We start from the raw sequence: 22,505 nt of genomic DNA, 5'->3' as shown, positions 1-22,505 counted from the left end.
ATTTTAGTTATTAATGTAATAAATAATTATATACAACTATATATTAATCCAAATGCAAAAAAAAACAAATTGTTCAAAACCCTCACCAAATACATAAAAATATAATTCTTATAGGTAGATTATTAAAATATATATAAATATATATTATAAAATAAATATTAACAGTAATTATATGATGAAACATGTTACTATTGATAGTTTAATGAATATATTTTTTATGGGTTACTCAAACAGACATGTAATATATATATATCAAATATAAACCAATTGAACAAATATATTAACACAAATATATCATAAAACATTACATTAACATAAATCGAAGCCAGAGAGTAAGAGTCAATATTTAATTGTTTAAATATAAAATTATATATATAAATTATAAAAATTAAGAACTAAATATATTAAAAATATATATCAAAATTAAAATAACAAATATTTACATTTCTAATGCGAATAATGAAATTAAATTATAAATTTAAAATAAGCCATAGACAAAACATCAAAAAGTATCTAATAATATGTGAATAACAAAAGTAAACTAACTAAATAAACAATTATATTTTTTTTGCAAACGTAAATCATTAATTTGTAATAGACATATACACATTATTGATGCTCAAATCTATTTTATTTTTAGTATGCATCCACTCAAATATTAATCCATTAACAAGATGAAGTTTTAGTTGGACTAAAATTGTATTAAAATTGAAATATCAATTTCATAATATATTCACTATTTCATATGAACGTTCATGAATATATATTACAATAAAAATATAATAATAAATCAAACCGGATTACATATTGGGTCATCTATCCGTTCAACCGATAACCAGATCTCGGGTTTTAGCGGTTGTTACGGGTTTTATAGAATTTTTAAATAACAGTTTTTTTTTTTGAAAACTAAAATGGATTACATATGAACCACCGAATTTGGCAATTTAACTGCGGGTCGGGTCGGGTTTCAAAACATTGAATATAATGTTTCATTTGTAATATCTAAGTGTAGATACAATTAAAATATAAATTTATATCAAATAAATTTGGAATGTTTAGAAAATAATCCCGCGCTTTGAAAGCGCGGGTCAAAATCTAGTTATAAATTTAAGGCAAGACCAAAAAATAATGAATTAAATGAAAGGGTCCAAACAACTTTTATAGGTAGATTTTTTTAGACTCCTTCCCTTTTAATAGTATTGATTGATTTGTATTGAATATTTGGATAGAGAATAAATAAATATTTTAAATATTTTTAGTGTTTTGAAAATTGTTTAGCTATTTTAGACATTTACTTTTAACTATTTTAAATATTTTCAAATATTTTGGATAACTTCAAAATATCTTATAAGCCGTTATAAAAAAAATCTTATACATTTTAGATATTTAAGATATTAAATCTAAAATAATTAATATATTTAAGTATATAAATATATTTCGGATAAATTTACATACCCAAAATACTTAGGTTTGAGTCGGATTTGGTTTCAGTTATCTAAATACTTAAATTTTGGATCCATTTGAATATTTAACCAATTTTGGTTTTGATTCAATATTATATTTCGGATCAGATTCAATTGATTCTTTGAATTCAGATTTCTTACCCAGTCATAGTTTGATCTTTTACGTCTATGTTAATCCAAATATATATATTTATATGGTGTGATAATTATGTTCTATATTTATGAAATAATTTATTTAAACATTTTCATTGTAAATATTAGTTTCATCGTAAATATAAATATAATTTCACTTCTTAGTAATTTATCACCTCTTTTATCACACATACACAGGTCTTCTATCAATCTATCTTATTTAAAAAGAATAAATTTAACAACAATATCAATACAATTTAAAATGTAATTACATACAAAATTGTTAAGAAAAAATAATCTAAATAAGAAGCCATTATATAGCTACATGTATTTATATGTCGGAAACAACAATATTAATACAATTTAAAACACATGATTTCAATGATGCAGTTTACAAATTATATAAATACAGTGACCATTCTAAATAAAAATAAATAAATACTCATTTTTGACAAAAGAAACAATTACCCAGATTTTTTTTTACACAACAAAGCTAACACAATTATTAGACAATACATGTTTAATTTTGGAAAACAAAGCGTCTTTTTGACTCTTTCCAAAATAATCTGGACCTAGAAAACACCAATGATGTACCACAAATTCAACCAATATCATAAACCATCCTTCATCGGACTGAATCTTAGCCCCTCCATCACTCTTCTCCAAATCACCAGCAACTTCGATTGACCAAGTTGTGTCAGTTGGCATAAAACTCCTGCATATAAAACCCAAACATGAATAGTTACTGTCTCAGGAAACCAAACTTCAATGAGGATTTCTTTATTCTTTCTCCCCACCTTAACCCCACGTAAATCAGAAACATAAACTCTACTAGATTTTGACCCGTGCAACCGCACGGGTATTTGTTTTCATTTTTCTATACATAAATTATTGTTTTAGAACATAAGTGGTATATATTTTTAATGTTAATCATATACTTAAATATTTATATCACTATTTCAAATACAATAATTTTATAATTTACACGTTATAATTAATTAATTGTTTAAACCGTATGTATTTACCACTTATTATTTTATATTTATCTTATTGTATTTGCATTTAGTTATTAAGCAAATTAATATATCAATGAGAAAATATATTTAAAAATTATTTTGTATTTAATTTATGCTAAATTCTGACCTGTTTTTCAAAACTTGATTTCTTTTTACCAATATTTTTATGCTTATTCATTTTAGATAATTTATTATTGTGTATAAAAAAGTCTAAGATATGTTAATTTGTAGACATGTATTATATAGTTTGTTAATTTTAAGCTGTTCTATCATCATATTATATTTTAAATAAATAGTTTATATTTATGAAAATAAAATTTATAAATTTATCAATTGAATATAATTTTATCATATTTATTTTAGTATAATAATTATATTTTAACATGATCATGAATATAAAATAGATAAAATATGACATAATTTATTTATTTTCATTTTTAAACGATAACTTAAAATACATTAAGTTATTGTTTAAATATTTTTACACTGATTTATTAGAATTTCTAAAACATAATATATAAATATATATTATATTTAAAATGAAAATATATTATGATTAAAGTAGTTACAAAGATTTTATGTTATTAACTTTAAAGAAATACATGTTAATTTTTATACATGTATTATATAGTTTGATAATGTTAACCCATCTTACCAACATATTAGATTTTATTTTTGAACATAAATATTTTATAATTACGAAAATAAAATAAATAAATATATAAATTTAATAAAATTTTATTATATTTAGCTCAATATAATAATTTTATTTTAATATGATTGATTTTAATATGATTGATTATTTTAATTTATAAATTTATCAATTGAATATAATTTTATCATATTTATTTTAGTATAATAATTATATTTTAACATGATCATGAATATAAAGTAGATAAAATATGACATAATTTATTTATTTTCATTTTTAAACGATAACTTAAAATACATTAAGTTATTGTTTAAATATTTTTACACAGATTTATTAGAATTTTTAAAACATAATATATAAATATATATTATATTTAAAATGAAAATATATTTTGATTAAAGTAGTTACAAAGATTTTATGTTATTAACTTTAAAGAAATACATGTTAATTTTTATACATGTATTATATCGTTTTATAATGTTAACCCATCTTACCAACATATTAGATTTTATTTTTGAACATAAATATTTTATAATTACGAAAATAAAATAAATAAATATATAAATATAATAAAATTTTATTATATTTAGCTCAATATAATAATTTTATTTTAATATGATTGATTATGATTATATAATAAATAAAATATTATAGATTTTTTTATTTTTAATTTTATATAACTGAATATATTAATGTATAATAATATTTTAAACTAATTTCGAAATTAGCAAAAATATTTAAATATAATTTTGAAAATGAAGATCTTGTAAAAATCTTTTTAAACAGATTCGTTAGAATTTTAAAATAAATATATTTATATTTAAAATGAAAAGATATCAAAAGATATTATGATCAAAATATTTTAAAAATTCTATTTATTATTAGTGTGAACTAAAATTTTTTTTTTTTTTTTTTTTTTGTCGACGCCCATCTTCTAAGATCAAGTGGTAGTCGGGTTTGAGTCGTTCCGAAGAGACGCTCTGTCCGACTGAGTCTGATCAATATGGGAAAAGAGAACACCGCTACATCTTGCTTCCTTGGCGAGAGAATCTGCACGAGAATTTCTTGTCCTCGGTATGCGGCTGATACTGAACTCCAAGAAACCGGCTCGTAAAAGTCGAAAGGAAACTAACTCGGAGGCAAAAGCCGGCCAGTCAGTAGGGTTCGAAATCATGTCCACCAGGTCCAAACAGTCAGTCTCGATATGAATTACGGTGTACTGTAACTCTCGTAAGCAGGACATCGACCATATGAGTCCTTCCATCTCTGCATGGAGAGCTGATAGGCTTTTCCTGCATCCTTGTAGGCCAAATCTTTCGACTCCCATTTGATCCTTGTAGAACCACCCTAAGCCACTAACCATGCTATTCTCGATCCATGATGCATCGATTTGGCAGGTCGGGCGTTGGGGGTCCACAGAAGAAGTCGAAACCAGTGACGGAGTAGGATGTTGCTCCTCTTCTTCTCCCTCCTCCAGTAAATTTGCTTTCCTCCAACAGTCAGCTTCGAGGGAAGCTAGCTGGAGGGTATCCAATGGGGAGATATCCTTACCATTGAAAAATTTATCATTGCGAGCCTTCCAAATGTACCATAAGATCCATGGAAAAGTCTCAATAAGTGGTTCCCTAGGGGCCACGTTTCTCTTCTTCCAAAAAGGAAGTTCATGTTTTGATAAACAGAGGTACTCGGGAAGTAACCCGGAAGGGACGGATAGTCCGATAAAGCCCACACCTGGAGAGCCGGGGGGCATTCAAAGAGGAGGTGATTAATGGTTTCCTCAGGGTCACCGCATCTAGGACAGCTCCTATCGGTTCCCAAGTGTCTATATGCAAGTCTTTCGGCTGTAGCAATACATCCTGTCAAAGCTTGCCACATAAAGTGTTTCATCTTCCCGGGAGCGGGGATACTCCACACATGGCTCTGTAAACCAGTGATACTTGGTTGTACAATCTGAGCTTCGTCATCACATGGTTTAGTCTTCTGTAAACGTTGATATCCTGATTTTACTGAGTAAACGCCCGACTTTGTAAAGTTCCACGCATACCCATCCATAGACCACGTATTACTTGGTCGTAGTTTGAGTATTAACGGGATATCCTCAGGATGAAAGTATTCTAGTAACAGGTTAGTATCCCAATCCCTTGTATCACGCCTAATGAAGGAGTGGACAAGGAGTTTTGGGTGTCTATGAGTGATTTGATTGGATGGTCTCGGCGGGCGAGCCTCAATGTCCGGAATCCAAGGCTCAGACCAAACACATGTGTTTTGTCCTGCTCCAATAGTCTTTCGTAGGCCCGATTTGAGGAGTGGTTTTGCTGCCATAATGCTACGCCAGCCATATGAGGGTGAGTAGACCTTCCGATCTTCCAAGGGGCTTGATCGATTATAGTACCGTCCTCTCAAGACTCGAGCAAGCAGAGAGTTTGGAAACTGGATCAATCTCCAAAGTTGTTTTGCTAATAGGGCGATATTAAAGTCGTGTAGGTCCAAAAAACCAAGTCCACCTTGATCATGTGGAACACATATCTTGTCCCATGCAATCCAGTGTAATCCTCGGTTGTTTTGGCTCGAGCTCCACCAAAAGTTTGAGATAGCACTCTTTAGTTTCTCCACAATGCCTTGTGGAAGCAAGTAGCACGACATATTGTATGTCGGCACAGCTTGCGCCACAGATTTTATTTGAACCTCTTTACCCCCTTTCGAGAGTAATCTAGCGGACCACGAGGTAACACATCCATTAAGACGGTCTTGTACGTAAGAGAAAACTTTCATCTTAGAGCCACAAATTTGCTCTGGGAGTCCTAGGTATTTGCCCATCCCACCTTCAGTAGTAATCCCAAGAACAGCCTTTATATTCTGCTTTATGTTTTGATCGACCTTATTTCCAAAAATGATGGAAGATTTAGTCGCATTTAGTTGCTGTCCCGAAGCTTTTCCATATGAGTCCAAGATGTCTAAAATTTTCTTGCACTGTCTCACTTCTGCTTTGCAGAAAAAAAGGCTATCGTCCGCAAAGAGAAGATGAGATATCCGGGGGCTGGCCCGAGCCACACGTAGTCCTAAGATGCGCTTCTCATCCTCCGCTCCTTTAAGAAGGGAGATCAGAGCTTCAGTGCACAAGATGAAAAGGAACGGGGATAATGGGTCTCCCTGCCTCAAACCTCTCGTGGGTATAATTTTACCCCTGGGTTCTCCATTAATGATACTTGATAGGAGATCGATGTAACACAAAACATTATAAGATCAACCAACTTTTCTGCAAACCCCAAACGCAGCATCAAGGTCCGGATAAAACTCCATTCCACCCTGTAATTCTATGAATAGGTCCATTAGGTCCATTTTTAAAAAAATTACACATAAATTAAGGTTGTGACTTATGTTTTAATATATAAGATATCTCTGTCTGTTCAGATCATGACAGTCCCAAAGAACATAACGTGCAAAAACCAAAAGACAACCACAATACATTAACAGACCAAACATATGCTATTACCATTCTGCACTGTAACAATAAAGAGAGCACCTATACATTCCAAAAAACCATACACTGTGTAGCCAGGGTCGAGCCTAGTATACCTTAATTTGAAGGTAACTCCTCTTCCTCATATTTCCTTTGATTTTGTTTTTCTTGTTCTGCATCAGAAAGAAACAGATTAGAGAAACCTTTGTTTTGATGTGATCCCGGAACCCATTACTTCTAATAGATTTTCTTCCCCCTTTAGAGATTCTTTCCCCACTTCAATCATGAGAGTGAATAACCAGAGCAATTGGAAAAGATCAATTGAATCTGTACACTCCCTTTTTTAACCGGATTGCAAATCCCTTGAGAATATTAAGTTTCAAAAAATTACCCAGAAAAAACACTTCCTTTACAATACTCCATCTCTTTAACATCGGAGATTTCATGAATCTTGACAAAAGCTGCAGTAGTGATACCACAATCCATATCAATCCCACGTCCGAACCTCCTTTGTTTATATATACTGGAGCTCGAAATCTCGAGTCACAACCATTTGAAAACCACAAAAAGTGAAGCCCCTTTTTCCATGCCATCTGAATCGCACCCAATCCATGAAGATCTCAATGAAAAACGAATATGGTTAATTAAAAGTAAAATTGGAAATGAAGAATTAAATAAAAACCATAGATTTTAAATATTCCAGTGGCATAAATTTGTAAATATTGTTGAAACAAAAGGACACCTAAAAAATCCAATATTTATAACTAATTGGACTTATATTATGAAAGCATTATACTAATAATATATGAATAACTATTTATATTTTATTTATATGTTATATAAATTGATTACGATGTGTGATTTTTTATTTTATTATTTATTACTAATAAATATTTGAAAATATTTAATATGTTAATAAGAAATATATTAGGAAATCTATTTTGATTAAGATTTGATTAAGGAAATCTATCATTTAAATTAGAAAAAAACATTAAATGATTAAATCTATTATTTAAATTAGGAAAAGACAAGCATACTTAAATATATGTTTAATAAAAAATTTAATGGCATTCTAATGTAAGTAAATGGTAAAATCAAGGAATATTTCTATTTTGGTACTTCTCTTTTAATAATATAGATGCTCTTCAAATAATTAAAAAAAGGATATTATAACAATTGTATACATTTCAGTATAACTCCTACGTATGATTCTATGACTAATTTTTCTGATTCAGTCTAAGATGAAACCCTAATAACATTAAAGGGAGAGGCTAACACGTAGTTACAGCCCTTTGTTAATTCTGTACGATTCGGTTCATATCCGTGCTTGGGAAGATTTCAAGCATTCTAAGAAGAAAGTTTCACTTTTGTCCACTTTTGTCCTCACCTTTCATCTCTTTGTCTCTAGGTTTAGTTATATCTGGTTTTCTAACTTTCTATGTGATTGGTTTCCGTTTAGATTGAATGATTTGGATACTTTCTGATTTAACGTCTTTGCGATGGATTTGGCTCAGCTCCTTCTGAGTTGAATTAAGAGTTTTTCGATTTGGTCTGTAAGTATGTGCTTCATCAAAGGGTCATCATTACATAAAGCAATTAATTTCGATTACATGAATCATCGTTACTCATCCTCTGATTTCGCTGAATTCAGGTGAAGTACCACTGTGACAAATAAGTTTTTTTTTTCTCCAGGGTATAAAACTCTGAAGTAATGAACCTAATATCAATTTTGGTGAATAATGTAAATCTTTTTTACCTGCAGCTGTACAATCCTCACAAAGAAGCTGCATGAAAATGTAGCGATGAGGTTGATCCACTGGCAAAGGTCTGGTTTTACTAATAACCACCAAATGATTCTGATTCTAAGCCTCATATCACTGTTAGATGGAATAAATCGTCATCATATTTCACTCTGAATGCTTGGTTTATTATCTTTTACCGTCTATAGGAGTTGTGAACAATATATTAAGGAGATAAAGGACGTGAACTTACTGGGTTACAAGACGGATTGCATTTGATTTTATTTCGGCATTGAGGACCGCCTACAAAGTAAGTTATGTGTTCATAGTGTTAAACTGATTTTGCTCCTCATGGATAAATATTGGTTTTATTATATATATCTTTTTTCTTTTGTTAAGCGTCAGTTGATCCAATCAATGACATTCTTCCTCTTCTTCACGACTAACCACATGTGAAACGTGGGTAACTATTGGTGCTGGGTAAGCAGGAAATATAGGCACTTGCTCATGGTGCAAAAGAGAAGGGGCCAAAGTTGTAGTTGCTAATCGAACTTACGGTAAATACATATAATTTTTTCCCTTATGAATTTTTCCTTTATAAACACGTTTAGATATTCTATTACTGGTCAAACTCAGCCTTAACACTACTTTTCATCATAAACAAATACATATGAATATATGATGTTGTGTGTTTTGAAGAGTGAGCACTAGAACTCGCAGAAGCAATTCGAGGCAGAGCGTTATCTCACACGGATTTAGATAACTTCCACCCATAAGATGGCATTGTATTGTCCAACACCATGCACGTTTATGGGTATGCAACCAAATGTTGATGAGACTCCCATTTACAAGGTTAGCTCTTCGTGTAACGACTACCTTTTCCTTTTGTTTTCTATTAATAACAAAGGTGTGTTTATTTTTTTTCTTATAATGTAACAACAACGTTCTTATCATCTGCAAATCTCTTGGAAAGTCTTTAATTTATAACTTCGGTTTGTTTCCCCAACAGGTGGAAATCCCTGTGAGTTAGATGAGACCAAGATTTTTTCATCTTTGTTCGTCTAATCTATCTTATATATTAAAATATAAGTCATGACTTCTTTCATGTGTGATTTTTTTTTTTTAATTTGGACCATCACTTAGAAATTTTATTAAATATATTTTATTAAGACTAATAATACATAGAATCATTAAAATACTTTAATCATAATATCTTTTGATATCTTTTCATTTTAAATATAAATATATTTATTTTAAAATTCTAACAAATCTGTTTTAAAATATTTTTACAAGATCTTCATTTTCGAAATTATATTTAAATATTTTCACTAATTTTGAAATTAGTTTTAAATATTATTATACATTAATAAATTCAGTAATCGTTTATAAAATGAAAAATAAAAAATTATGTAATATTCTATATATTATATAATCATAATCAAATATATTAAAAGAAAATTATTATATTGAGCTAAATATAATAAAATTGTATTAAATTTATATATTTATATATTTTATTTTCGTAAGTATAAAATATTGATGTTCAAAAATGAAATCTAATACGTTGGTAAGATGGGTTAACATTAGCAAACTATATAATAAATGTATAAAAATTAACATGTATTTCTTTAAAGTTAATAACATAAAATCTTTGTAACTACTTTAATCATAATATATTTTAATTTTAAATATAATATATATTTATATATTATGTTTTAAAATTTTTAATAAATCTGTGTAAAAATATTTAAACAATAACTTAATGTATTTTAAGTTATCGTTTAAAAATGAAAATAAATAAATTATATCATATTTTATATACTTTATATTCATGATCATGTTAAAATATAATTATTATACTAAAATAAATATGATAAAATTATATTCAATTGATAAATTTATAAATTTTATTTTCATAAATATAAACTATTTATTTAAAATATAATATGATGATAGAACAGCTTAAAATTAACAAACTATATAATACATGTCTAAAAATTAACATATCTTAGACTTTTTTATATACAATAATAAATTATCTAAAATGAATAAGCATAAAAATATTGGTAAAAAGAAATCAAGTTTTGAAAAACGGGTCAGAATTTAGCATAAATTAAATACAAAATAATTTTTAAATATATTTTCTCATTAATATATTAATTTGCTTAATAACTAAATGCAAATACAATAAGATAAATATATAATAAGAAGTGAAAATACATGCGGTTTTAAAAAAATTGATTAATTATAACGTGTAAATTATAAATTATTGTATTTGAAATAGTTATATAAACATTTAAGTATATGATTAACGTTAAAAATATATACCACTAATGTTTAAAAACAATAATTTATGTATAGAAAAGTGAAAACAAACACTTGCGCGGTTGCGCAGGTCAAAATCTAGTTAATAATTTATATTTCTAATTTTTTATCTACTGATAAGAGGTTATCATTTAAGTTTTGAACTCATACACTTATTCATTAATAATATATTAGTTAGATATTATATTTTGAACAAATTATTTATATTAGATATTAAATATATAACTCTGGAAATTCTGTTACATTAATCATAACCAAAATTTACCAAATGATATTCAATTTTGACATATAAAAATATCTCTCTAAATAGAACATACATAATACAATATAGTATAGCAGAAATCATTTTATCTTGTGTTACGTCTCTTTACATTTCCAACTAACTCATTATCTACCATGTCGGTATAAACAATAGTATAACTAGAGTTTATCCCGCACATCGTGCGGGTATATTTTCATTTTATAAATATTTAATTTTGATATTATTATATAAATTTAAATATACAATTTATATCTTAGTGTTATGTATTTTATAACTCTTTAATTTTATTGTTTAGGTTTCTTATTACTTTATTAATATAGGGGTTTGTTTTATACATATTACCTTTTTTTATTACGTTTTCGAGTTTTCATAATTTGAAATAATCAAATTAAAAATATTCTTCAACATATGATTTTTGAAAATATATAGCTGCAGAAATAAATTTTTAACATATGTTAATAACTTTATTTGTATAAAAAAATCTGACATGGTTAACAAATTTGAACCCGTTTTAGTGATAGATGATAATTTATTTAAATGAAAGCATTATATTACTTAATTACGAAATTAATTAATGCAATATTTAATTAAAATTATTTAAAAATTTAGTAGGATTTTGTTAGATTTTTCTCAACAGATTTTGTTATAACTGGAAATAAAATTCAAATCTATAGTTAAAATTAATTTATTATTAATATTCCTATTAATTATTATATCATTTTATGTTATTAATGAAATGGTCCTAGTAGACTTCTAAATAGTAGATAAAAATGGTACTTCTCTTTTAATAGAGAAGATACTGCTAGGTCAGACTAATCCGGATTATTTTATTTATCAAAAATTTAATATAGATGATGTAATTAATAACCAGTACTAAGCCATTGTCCATTTTTTTTGGTAAAGATAAATTGTCAAATAATTAGAACAACTAAACTAAATCGGTTTATTATGAATTTTCTATATTGCAGTGAATAATAATATAGGCTATTATATATTTAACTAATAGATTTCCATCATAAGTTATTTATAACCCAATTGAATCAATATATTGTTACTAAAAATAATAATTGCAGCGAAATATGGTCAATATTTATATTGTGTGGTTCTCATTGTTCTTTCTTTCTCTATTAATGACTAATAAAAAAATAAAACTAATCAAATAGAAATCATAACAAATCAATCTATTGGTATCATATAAAGTTAGAAACCGTTTCAATTTCAAGATTTTAAATAATGATTTTGACACAGATTTACTAGAACAACTTCATCCTACTATTTATATAAAAAACAAATAACATTTACTAACAAAAAAAAAATAAGTAACCGAACTACAAGCCACACATTTAAGGGCCTGACTGCTCCAAACGCAGCGGTTGCGGTTGTGGTTGCGGGAGTTTGTGGATGAGGGCGGTTGCGGTTTCTAGCGGTTTTAAGAGATTTGTACTACTGGTACTGCGGTTAAAAATTGGTGCGTTTGCGGGTGACTTATGACTGGTTAAATACCTAATGCGGTAACAGTCAAATAATAAATTAACAATATTTACATTTAATATAATTATAAAAATATCAAAAATCATAAAATTATAATAAATATAAAATTTATATTTAGAAAGTTATAATTTTAATTTTTGAAAATTTATTGAAATTGTTTTTATTATAAATTTTTTATAATATTAATTAAATTTTAAGTAATTATATTAAAATTACGACACTGTAGACTTCAAACGAAGTCTACTAAAATTAAAATTTTGGAGTAGATTTTACTATAACATAGTAGACCTTTTTGGAAGTCTACTATAATAATTTCATTATTGTTGTTTATTCTTTATTATTTTAATAATTTTAATAAATTATTTTTTATTTTTTAATAGTTATAGTATATGATTTCACTTTTTTATTCTTAAGGAACTTAACTTAGTTTAAATATAATGATTTTTTGTAAAAGAATTGAAAAATATAGACTGAAAAAGACATCTTCAGATAAATAGACTTTATTGTAGGTCTACGAAACCCAAACCACAAATCTTAAACCCTAAATGTTTTGCTTGATAATCAAAAAGTCTCAATTATACAAAATATAAACTACTAAACATTAATATGCAGATTTAAGTTAATAAAAAAAAAACAAAATCTAAAATCTAAACCTATGAAATCAATCACTAAAAAACATAACATGTTAGAACTTTTTGTCTAACACATGATAACCAAATTAGTGTATATTCTTCAAAATTGTTCGATTATATGAAATTTTAATTTATTTACTTCATATTATCCATTATATTGATGATTAGTTAAAAAATATCACAATAATTATTTTTATACATTTTAAAATTAAATTATTAGATCAAGTTAGAGTGTAGACTACAAAACAAGTCTATAAGGTAGACTTCGTATGAAGTCTATATAAATGTAGACTTCTTTTATTACGTGTAGACTTCTAAAAGATAAAAACGTAAAATACATTTTTGTTTTTTGTATAGTCATAAGGGTTAAATAGTACTTTCACTGCCCATTTAGATTGGTTTTGCATTTGACTGAAAGTGGAGTACACTTTTAGGTTTGAATTGAATATTTGGATTGGTTTTAGCAAATGTCCCTTAATTTATTATCGTCGCTTAGTTATCGAATCAAGCGACGTGATCTATCGTCACACCATCTCTCCTCTTCCTGGTGCCGTCGCGTAATGTCTTCGTCATGGGCAACCAGTTTACTTCTTCTCCACTGGTTCGTTGGGCAGTTAGGAAGTTTGGATCAGAGCTTTGACGAGTCCTTTTTCTCCCTAATAGGTGAGTCTATTGTCTCCATTATTGTTGAGTGCAATCTCCCAACAATCAAACCATAGTGGTTTTGTATTGTCGGTGTATTTCCATGGTTTGTTAGACATGGTTGTTTGTTCCATCCAGAAAATTCTTTGGAAGGATTACTAGGTCTATGGAACAAAAAAAAAGGAATCTTAAACCACCATGGCCATGGAGAAGATTGTGTACGTCATGTTATTTTGACATTCTAACATGGACGATGGTGTCTCCATTAATTCAAAGAGATGTGTTTCATCTCTATTTGACAACAAGAGGAAATACGGCATGTTTATATGACATGGAGTGGGAGACGATGGAGTTAAGTGCTTATTATTGTCGGTTTGAGGGATTATTTATGATATGGATAGAGACGACACAAATCTTGTTATCTCCTGGAGCGGGAGTGTATGGAATGGACAGCGATGTAACAGATGGATCGCACCCACTGATCTGTTAAGTGATAAAAGGCGTTTGGATCACAATAAACGACAGCCGTACACAAGATCATATAAGACCGAGAACAAAAATAGATAAAGTTAGCGAATCAGTCTATCCTGCAAAAGAGTTAGGAAGCATCGTGTTATTACTTTTCTATTATCATGTTTTACTTAAAAATGTATTTGCTGTATGTTTGGATTCATGTACTCTCTTAATCCCCTTTTCATAATAATAAAGATAAGACGTTATAAAAAAAATGGAAAAGCTAAATTAAACATTTATCTAAAAAATGTATACTGAGTTGGAAAATGCATGGTTAAATAAATAATAAGCACATATACAATATAAGAAATATAAATATTACATTAAACATCTATAGTAATATTACCATTTGATATAAAAGAAAGAAAATTAGAATAAATAAATATACAATATGGAGAAATTTCCTAGGATGGCCATTTTCAAGCTTTTGTCACAAAAATAACACTCAATGAGAAATATAACCAAAAGAAATTTTATTAAAGAGTAAAAATACATTTATACCCTAGGATTAACTAATCTAGACTTAGGGTTTAGATTTAAGGGGTGAGGTTTTGAGAATAGGGTTTCAAACAATATAAGAAAAATAATAATAAGTAAATATGTAATATAAAAATATAAAACTATATCAAACATCTATCTAAAAAATGTAGAGTTTTCTTGTTTTTCTAAAGAAATATGTATTCACACAAACATAGAATTCATAATTTTTTTGTTGTTCAGAATATAATGCCCAAAAGAATATGGGAAATTGCCACAAATAGCACATTCATAGTACCACTTTTCATGTTTACACTAACCACTTTTACCTTTACTTTTAATGAAGGGTAAAAGACAATTATACCCTTAGTTTTAGCTAATCTAGACTTAGGGTTTAGAGTTGAGGGGTGGAGTAGGGTTCTTAGAATTTGAAATTTAGGATTCTAATAAATATATAAATAAATACTTAAAAAAATATAAAATTTTTTAAAAATTAGTTTCAAACATAATTTTCGTTTTTTAAAAAGAAATTAAAAAAAAATAAAAAACATTCGAAAAAAAAATAATAAAAAAATAGTAAAAAAGTTCGAAATTGAAAAAGTAAAATTCAAAAACATAAAAAAAAATTTTACTTTTTTTTTTTATTTTTTTATTTTTATTTTTTTAATTTCTTTTTATTTTTTTAATTTAAATAATGATTTATTTTATATATAATAATAAGGGCATAAGAGTCTTTTGCCACTTATTGAAGAATGTATTTTCGAAAATGTCTCTTTAGTGGTGGTAAAAATGAAAAGTGATACCATGAAAGTGGTAAACATGTGATTTCCACAAAGAATAGCTATATAGTTAACATTTGAAAATCAAAATATCCTCTCGCGTAGCACGGATTAACTCCTAGTTTATATACTAACTAGTGTGTCTTCCCGTGCTATGCACGGAGCAAATCTCTTACGTTCTTAATTATTTTATTTAAAGGTATTAAAGAGAGGATTCAAATTAATAAACTGAAGTTCCATTAGATATTAACACAAGATCATTTTACCTTCTCAGCATCCTTACGTTTTGACTTTGTCCTTTCAGACCCTGTATCATACAAACATAAAAGCCAGTAGAACCAATGACGTTCCTTGTGAAATGCTAAGATAAGAAGAAAAGAATTATTCTAAAAATATTGATAGAAAGCATAAACCTTTGCAGAGTGTTTTGGCTACGATGGTAAAAAAAAGAGAGAGATGAAACGATGATGAGAAGAAAAAAAACGGTGGTGATAAAGAGAAAGGGAAAGATGAAAACTATCATGTGATGATGGTGTTCAGTTGAGAATAATTAGGAAAATAGTTTGTGGGATATATAATCGTGGGTAGTTATTCTATTTTTATCTCTTTTCATTGTTAAATTAATTTTATGGAGTTTGCATTTTATCTATCCTTTATTATATTAATAATACAATCACAAAAACACATAGAAAATCTTGTATTTGATCGCTAGATTTTTTCATATCATAGAAATAGACACATGTAGACAATCATCCATATCACCAGGTTGATATAGTAATATAGTAGAAAAAGACACATGTATCATTCACCACCAGCTGGATGAATCCTTCGTATACATTAGATATGTACTAAACATTTGTAGATCACACTATTTGAGAAAGCTCGCTTTTGAATAAGAGTAGTTGTCGACGAAAAAAAAATGAGTATAAGAGTTTTGAAAAGTTAAAGTATCATCTGGTTTTAGGATAATTTATATAAGAGATGAAGAAAAGACAGCAAATTTATAAGCTAACGTAAAAGATAGCAAAATTAGGAAGTTGGTTGTTGAATATTATAACTGCCGAAAAAAGGGAGATGAAAAGAATTATTTTTTTTTTAATTTTTTTTGCCACATGTCTAGTTTTTATTCGCCAAGCGACTTGCGCTTTAGTATATAAAGGATAAAATAGACATTTTGAAGCTCCATAGAGCGTCACTTCTTCCGAAAGAATCCATGTGGCATTGTTACTAAAAAATAAATATATACTAATAAAATAGACATTTTGAAGCTCCATAGAGCGTCCACGTCAGCAAAAAATACTTCTTCCGAAAGAATTCATGTGGCATTGTTACTAAAAAATAAATCATTAGTAAATATATAATATAAGGAAAAATAAATAATAAGTAAATATAAAATATAAGAAATAGAAATCTTACATAATCGATAATAAGTAAATATACTTATATAAGGAAAAATAAATAATAAGCAAATATATAATATAATAAATAGAATTATTAAATTAAACATCTATCATAATATTATCATTTGATATAAAAGAAAGAAAATTGGGGAAAGAATAAGTAAATATACAATAAGTAAATATAGAATTAAAAAATGAAAAAATTAAATTAAACACCTATCTGAAAATGTATAATAAAATAAATAATAAGTAAATACACAATATAAGAAGTAGAAAAATTGTATTGAACATTTATCGTAATTTTAGAATAAGTAAATATAAAAATAAATAATAAGTAAATATAGTACAAAAGAAAAAAATACATTAAATATATATCGTAATATAATCATTGATATAAATGCAAAAAAATTAAGAATAAGTAAATATACAAAATATGAAAAAATAAATTGATGCGGCCATCAAATCAGTAGCTGAACTAGAGGCCAACCAGTTGCACCAATCGGCTAACCGAAAGACCAACCAGGATATGTGTTGAGTCAAAACAAAGTATCTCACCAACCATGAGGAATATTTCCATGAAACCAATTTTCATACATTCTACACTCAACAAGGAGTCAAGCCCATTTGGAATCATCTTTAAAGATACTCAGAGAAGGAAGATATGAATTTTACAAACTAGAGGTTCTCCAGCCCATCCATCTGCGAGTATCTCGAGTTTAGAAGTTGTTTCAAGCCCAACGAAGAAGCGTTCTGACCCAAACCAACTCATGGAATTAAAGATGGAGCTCTTAGATTTCCAACAAGCCAAGAATGAGGAGAAAAGTCCACGGAATTATGGTCCATTTCCCTAAACCGGTCAAACCAGTTCTGCAATTGCCTAATTTGGAGTCTCACCGGTTCAATCTTAGCCAAACCAAAAAAAGGCGATCAGAAGAGATTTATAATCATATGGGAAGTATATCCAACGATCCAGGAGGACTAGAAGAGTTCTTACCATGCAGCAGAGCCCACATGATCAGGAGGATCTTATTGTGTGGGAACTTGCCAAAACTGGATACATTCCCACTTTGGAGAACAAGTCACCACTCACCAACGACCAAGCCATCAAAGCTGCAGCGTTTTGGAAGCATTCCTTACTTAAACATCTACTTGGAAAATGTATAGTTAAATGGAAAATGTATAGTTAAATAAATAATAAGCAAATATAAAATATAAGAAATAGAAATATTACATTAAACATCTATCGTAATATTACTATTTGATATAAAAGCAAGAAAATTAGAATAAATAAATATACAATATAAATAAATTCCCTAGGATAGTCATATTTTAAGTTTTGTCAAAAAATAGTCCTCAATGAAAAAATGACCAAAAGAAGTTTTATTAAAAAGTAAAAATACATTTATACCCTAGGGTTAACTAATCTATAATTAGGGTTTAGAGTTAAGGGGTGGGGTTTTGAGGATATGGTTTCAAATTTAAAAAAAATAAAAAATAAAAAAAAATTTCAAAATAAAAAGGGGCTATTTTGGTCATTTTCTTTATTGAGGACTATGTTTGTGACAAAAACATAAAAATGACTATTTGAGAGAATTGATGTACAATATAAAAAAACTAAATAATAAGTAATTATACAATATAAGAAATGAAAATTTTTATCAAACATCTATCTGAAAAAATGTATAATTTTCTGATTTTTTCTAAGGAAATATGTATTCACACAAACATACAATTCAAAATTTTGTTGTTGTTCAGAACAGAACATCCAAAACAATAGCTACATAGTAAACATTTGAAAACCAAAATAGCTTTGAGCGTAGCGTGGATTAACTCCTAGTAAATAAAAAGGTAATGGCATTCCTATGTAATTATCTCCAAAAATCATGGACAGAATATCATGAGGAATTCTGCGTTAATAGTATAGATCTCTTCTTGAGGTTCCGATCCCACGGGTGGAGGATGCGAAGCACTCGTGATCGCACGCTCCAGGCTATTGTCTCACAAGTTTGGAGGTTTCCGGTCACTATAATACCGGATGAAGAAGACGAAGTAATGTGGAAGCTTGGGCAGGACGATTTTAGGGATAGTTTCTCATCAAACAAAACCTGGAGTCTGATCCGTGATCCTAGAGAAAATGTTGCTTGGTATTGTGTGAACTGGTTCCCACAGGGAGTACCCCGGTTCGCAATCTTCGCTTGGCTAGCAATAAAAGACAGGCTTTCTACAGGGGCTCGTATACGCAATTGGGGGCTGACGCAGCCTTGTTTGTTCTGTGGTGAACCTGTGGAGACTCGAGATCATCTCTATTTTGCATGCCCTTACACATATACAGTTTGGATAGAAGTCGTTGGCAACCTGTTTGGAGATGCTCCTGACCCTGACTGGGAAACTACTTTGGAAAGAATCACAGCTCGAGAAACTGGTCGTCTATCAGCCATTCTCTTGCGGCTGGCCTTCCAAGTAGCTATCTATTACATCTGGATAAAGAGGAACAATAGAAGGCATAACCACATATCGAAACCTGCAAGCCAACTTTGCATAGAGATTGATAAAACAAAACGTAACAGGATCCTTTCTACCAAGTATTATGAGTCTCCGAAGCTGTACGGTCTTATGCAATGTTGGTTCTCCACCCGGGGTGCGATCATCGTTTGATTCTTTTCGGTTATATTGCTATTAGACAAAAGAAAACAAAAACTAGCCTTTATATACATATTCTTTTTTTACTGATTTATGAATTTAACATTTCATCCAAAAAATAGATCTCTTCTTGAGCATTTATATATCTTCTTATTGAACACTAAATAAGCTTATATTACTTTGTATTGTACTCACACTAGTTTTGTTTCATATTTAGATGATTAAATCATGTATCTTTGTTATTACCATATTTATTTTCTCAGCTTCAAGTTAGAGTATGAGTTCTAAAATTAAACTTCTCGGCCTTAATCTGGACCTTGTCCACATCCAAATTTATATTTAGTTTCACATCTACGACCACTCATGTAGCAATTTTCATGTCTATGTTGATGGTGTTGTTTTTTATGTCACCTTCACTTCAAGGAATGAAATATAACCAAGAAGAAATAATTTATGGTTTTTTCATAACTCATTACCTTTATCAGTCTTAATTAGACATGATACAACTTCAAATACTTTGTATATATCTTTCTATGTTAATGTGTCTATAGAACAACATTACTTCTATTCATAAAAAAGAACAACATTACTTATAACGTAATTGTATATTTAAAATACTTCTCAACATAACATGACTTAAGATAATGTAATCTTCAAATGCAAAGGTTTCATAATGAGCTTTAGATAATTATCACATTCTTGTGATGATAAATTTCTTAGATCATTCTAAAGAGTTGATGGATCTTCTAGGGTCAAGTGGTTGGACTTATAACCCTCATAAAATTATGGTAATTGAAACATAAAATGCATGAATATCTAACTTTATTTTATAAACTAAAGAATCATTATCAGTACTTTATTATGTCGAAAATAAATAATACTAATCATCATATTTAGGTTTCAACTATCATACTGTTCGGCAAGGTTCTTGGCTAATCAAACAATTTAGTGAACAAATTAATGTTAGATATACTAACTTTTATGCAAGTTATTTTATCTAATCAAACTTTAATAAATCTTTCATATAAAACTTGATAAAGAAAATATTATGAGACTACACGGTCGGACCATGACTCACTCTTCTAACCAGTTATGGTTGTGCCAGAAACCAGCTTTGAGTTAAACCGGCAAATCCCAATAAAAAACGGTCAAATTCGCCAAACCCGGTGACCTGGTTTGATATTAAAATCCGATTTTCTCACAATCAAGGTAAAAAATAGAAAATTGCAAATTTTGAAATTAAAAAATTCATATTGTTTTTCAATAATTATCTAAATAAATGCATCATATATTTATGTTATTTAGCGTATATCTATCTAACTAAATTCATCATATATCACTCTTCTAACCGGTTATGGGTTGTGCCAGAAACCGGATTTGAGGTAAACCGGCAAACCCAATCAAAAACTGATCAAATTCACTAAAACCGGTGACCTGGTTTGATATTAAAATTCGATTTTCTCACATTCAAGGTAAAAAATAGAAAATTGTAAATTTTGAAATAAAAAATTCATATTGTTTTTCAATATGTATCAAAATAAATTCATCAAATATTTATGTGATTTAGCGAATATATATCTAAATAAATTCATCATATATCACTCTTTCAACCGGTTACAGGTTGTGCCAAAAACCGTATTTGACTTAAACCGGTAAACCCAGTCAAAAACCGGTAAAATTTGCTAAAACCCACCTGGTTTGATATTAAAACCTGATTTTCTCACATTCAAGGTAAAAAATAGAAAATTGCAAATTTTTAAATAAAAAGTTCATCTTGTTTTCGAAAATCTATCTAAATAAATTCATCTTATATTTATATTATTTTGTATTTTTCATTTTTTTAGATTCTAAGAATGATATAAAGTTGTATCAAAATAATTTTACTGTCGTACTTATATATATAGTTACTTAATTTAAAATTAAATAAAAAATTAAAATCCGGTGGGACCGGTCCAAACATTGACCCAGCTATAATGACGAATCAATATCCGGTCCGATTTCTTAAGAGATTGTATAAATATGAAATCATAATTGACATGTATTTTGATATGGCGTTAAAAAAATAGCTGACATGTTTTCATATAGTAGTAACATATAATTATAAATATCAAAATTGTAGCGATGAAAACTAAATAGAACTTATCTGGATTAGTATGGATGGGGAAAACAAAGGAATCAAAAAGTTAAGACGTGGAAATTATTAGTCATGTTTTTGTGTTTTTGAGCAGTGGTTCATTTTTGTGGTAATAATATGTTGAAATAAAAAGTGAAGATAATAAATTGGTGTGTCTTATTCAGTGAATAATGGATCATCTGAATACTTAGTATAGAAGATTGAGACAAATTTGAAGAATAAGAAAAATACAGAGAATAAATTTATATATCTAATCAACACAATAACATAAGGACATCTCCAGGAGATGACACATCAGCAATTTTGAATTATGTGGTGATGACAAGTCGTTAAATGAAAAAACAACAACCAGTAAAACATTTTTGCTTCTCCACATGATAATACACAAGTCTTTTTCTTTGAATGAGTATTTTGTCAATATATTCTTCTCCCTTACCAAATAGATAATCCTATCAAAAAAGATGTCAACTGAAATATTCTTCTCCCTCACCAAATCGATGATTCTGCACAGATTCAACTGAGGCACCATCGTTTTTTGTAGGTTTTGAACTTGAAACTGCACTTGATCCTTTTTCAGATTTAATGGAGAAATACGAGCAAAGCAAACGATGACTAGGGTTTAATCTGAAAAACGGAAAATATATAATTGAAAACACAAAGAAAAGTTGCGTAGTTTTAATTAACAAGTGTATTTGGCGACAAATATCTCTCCTTATAAAAGTAAAAACTCATCTCCAGATTATTCTAT

At 28.3% G+C, this 22,505-nt stretch overlaps 1 protein-coding gene and 1 long non-coding RNA gene across 2 annotated transcripts; one reads left to right on the top strand and one right to left on the bottom strand.

Annotated features, from left to right (window-relative positions):
• Positions 1-1,266: 1,266 nt before the first annotated feature.
• LOC117132992 lies at positions 1,267-6,907 on the bottom strand. Its single transcript, XR_004456790.1, has 2 exons — positions 6,840-6,907; positions 1,267-2,310 (listed from the first exon to the last, which is right to left on the bottom strand). It is a non-coding gene; the product is annotated as an uncharacterized LOC117132992 (long non-coding RNA).
• Positions 6,908-18,834: 11,927 nt separating this feature from the next.
• LOC103840995 lies at positions 18,835-19,638 on the top strand. The gene has a single exon (XM_009117508.1). It carries the CDS (start codon positions 18,835-18,837, stop codon positions 19,636-19,638), a length of 804 nt encoding a protein of 267 aa, XP_009115756.1.
• Positions 19,639-22,505: the final 2,867 nt, after the last annotated feature.

This window comes from Brassica rapa, chromosome A03, assembly GCF_000309985.2.
Source record: "Brassica rapa cultivar Chiifu-401-42 chromosome A03, CAAS_Brap_v3.01, whole genome shotgun sequence".
Classification (NCBI taxonomy): domain Eukaryota; kingdom Viridiplantae; phylum Streptophyta; class Magnoliopsida; order Brassicales; family Brassicaceae; genus Brassica; species Brassica rapa.
This window is presented reverse-complemented; position numbering and strand designations above follow the sequence as displayed.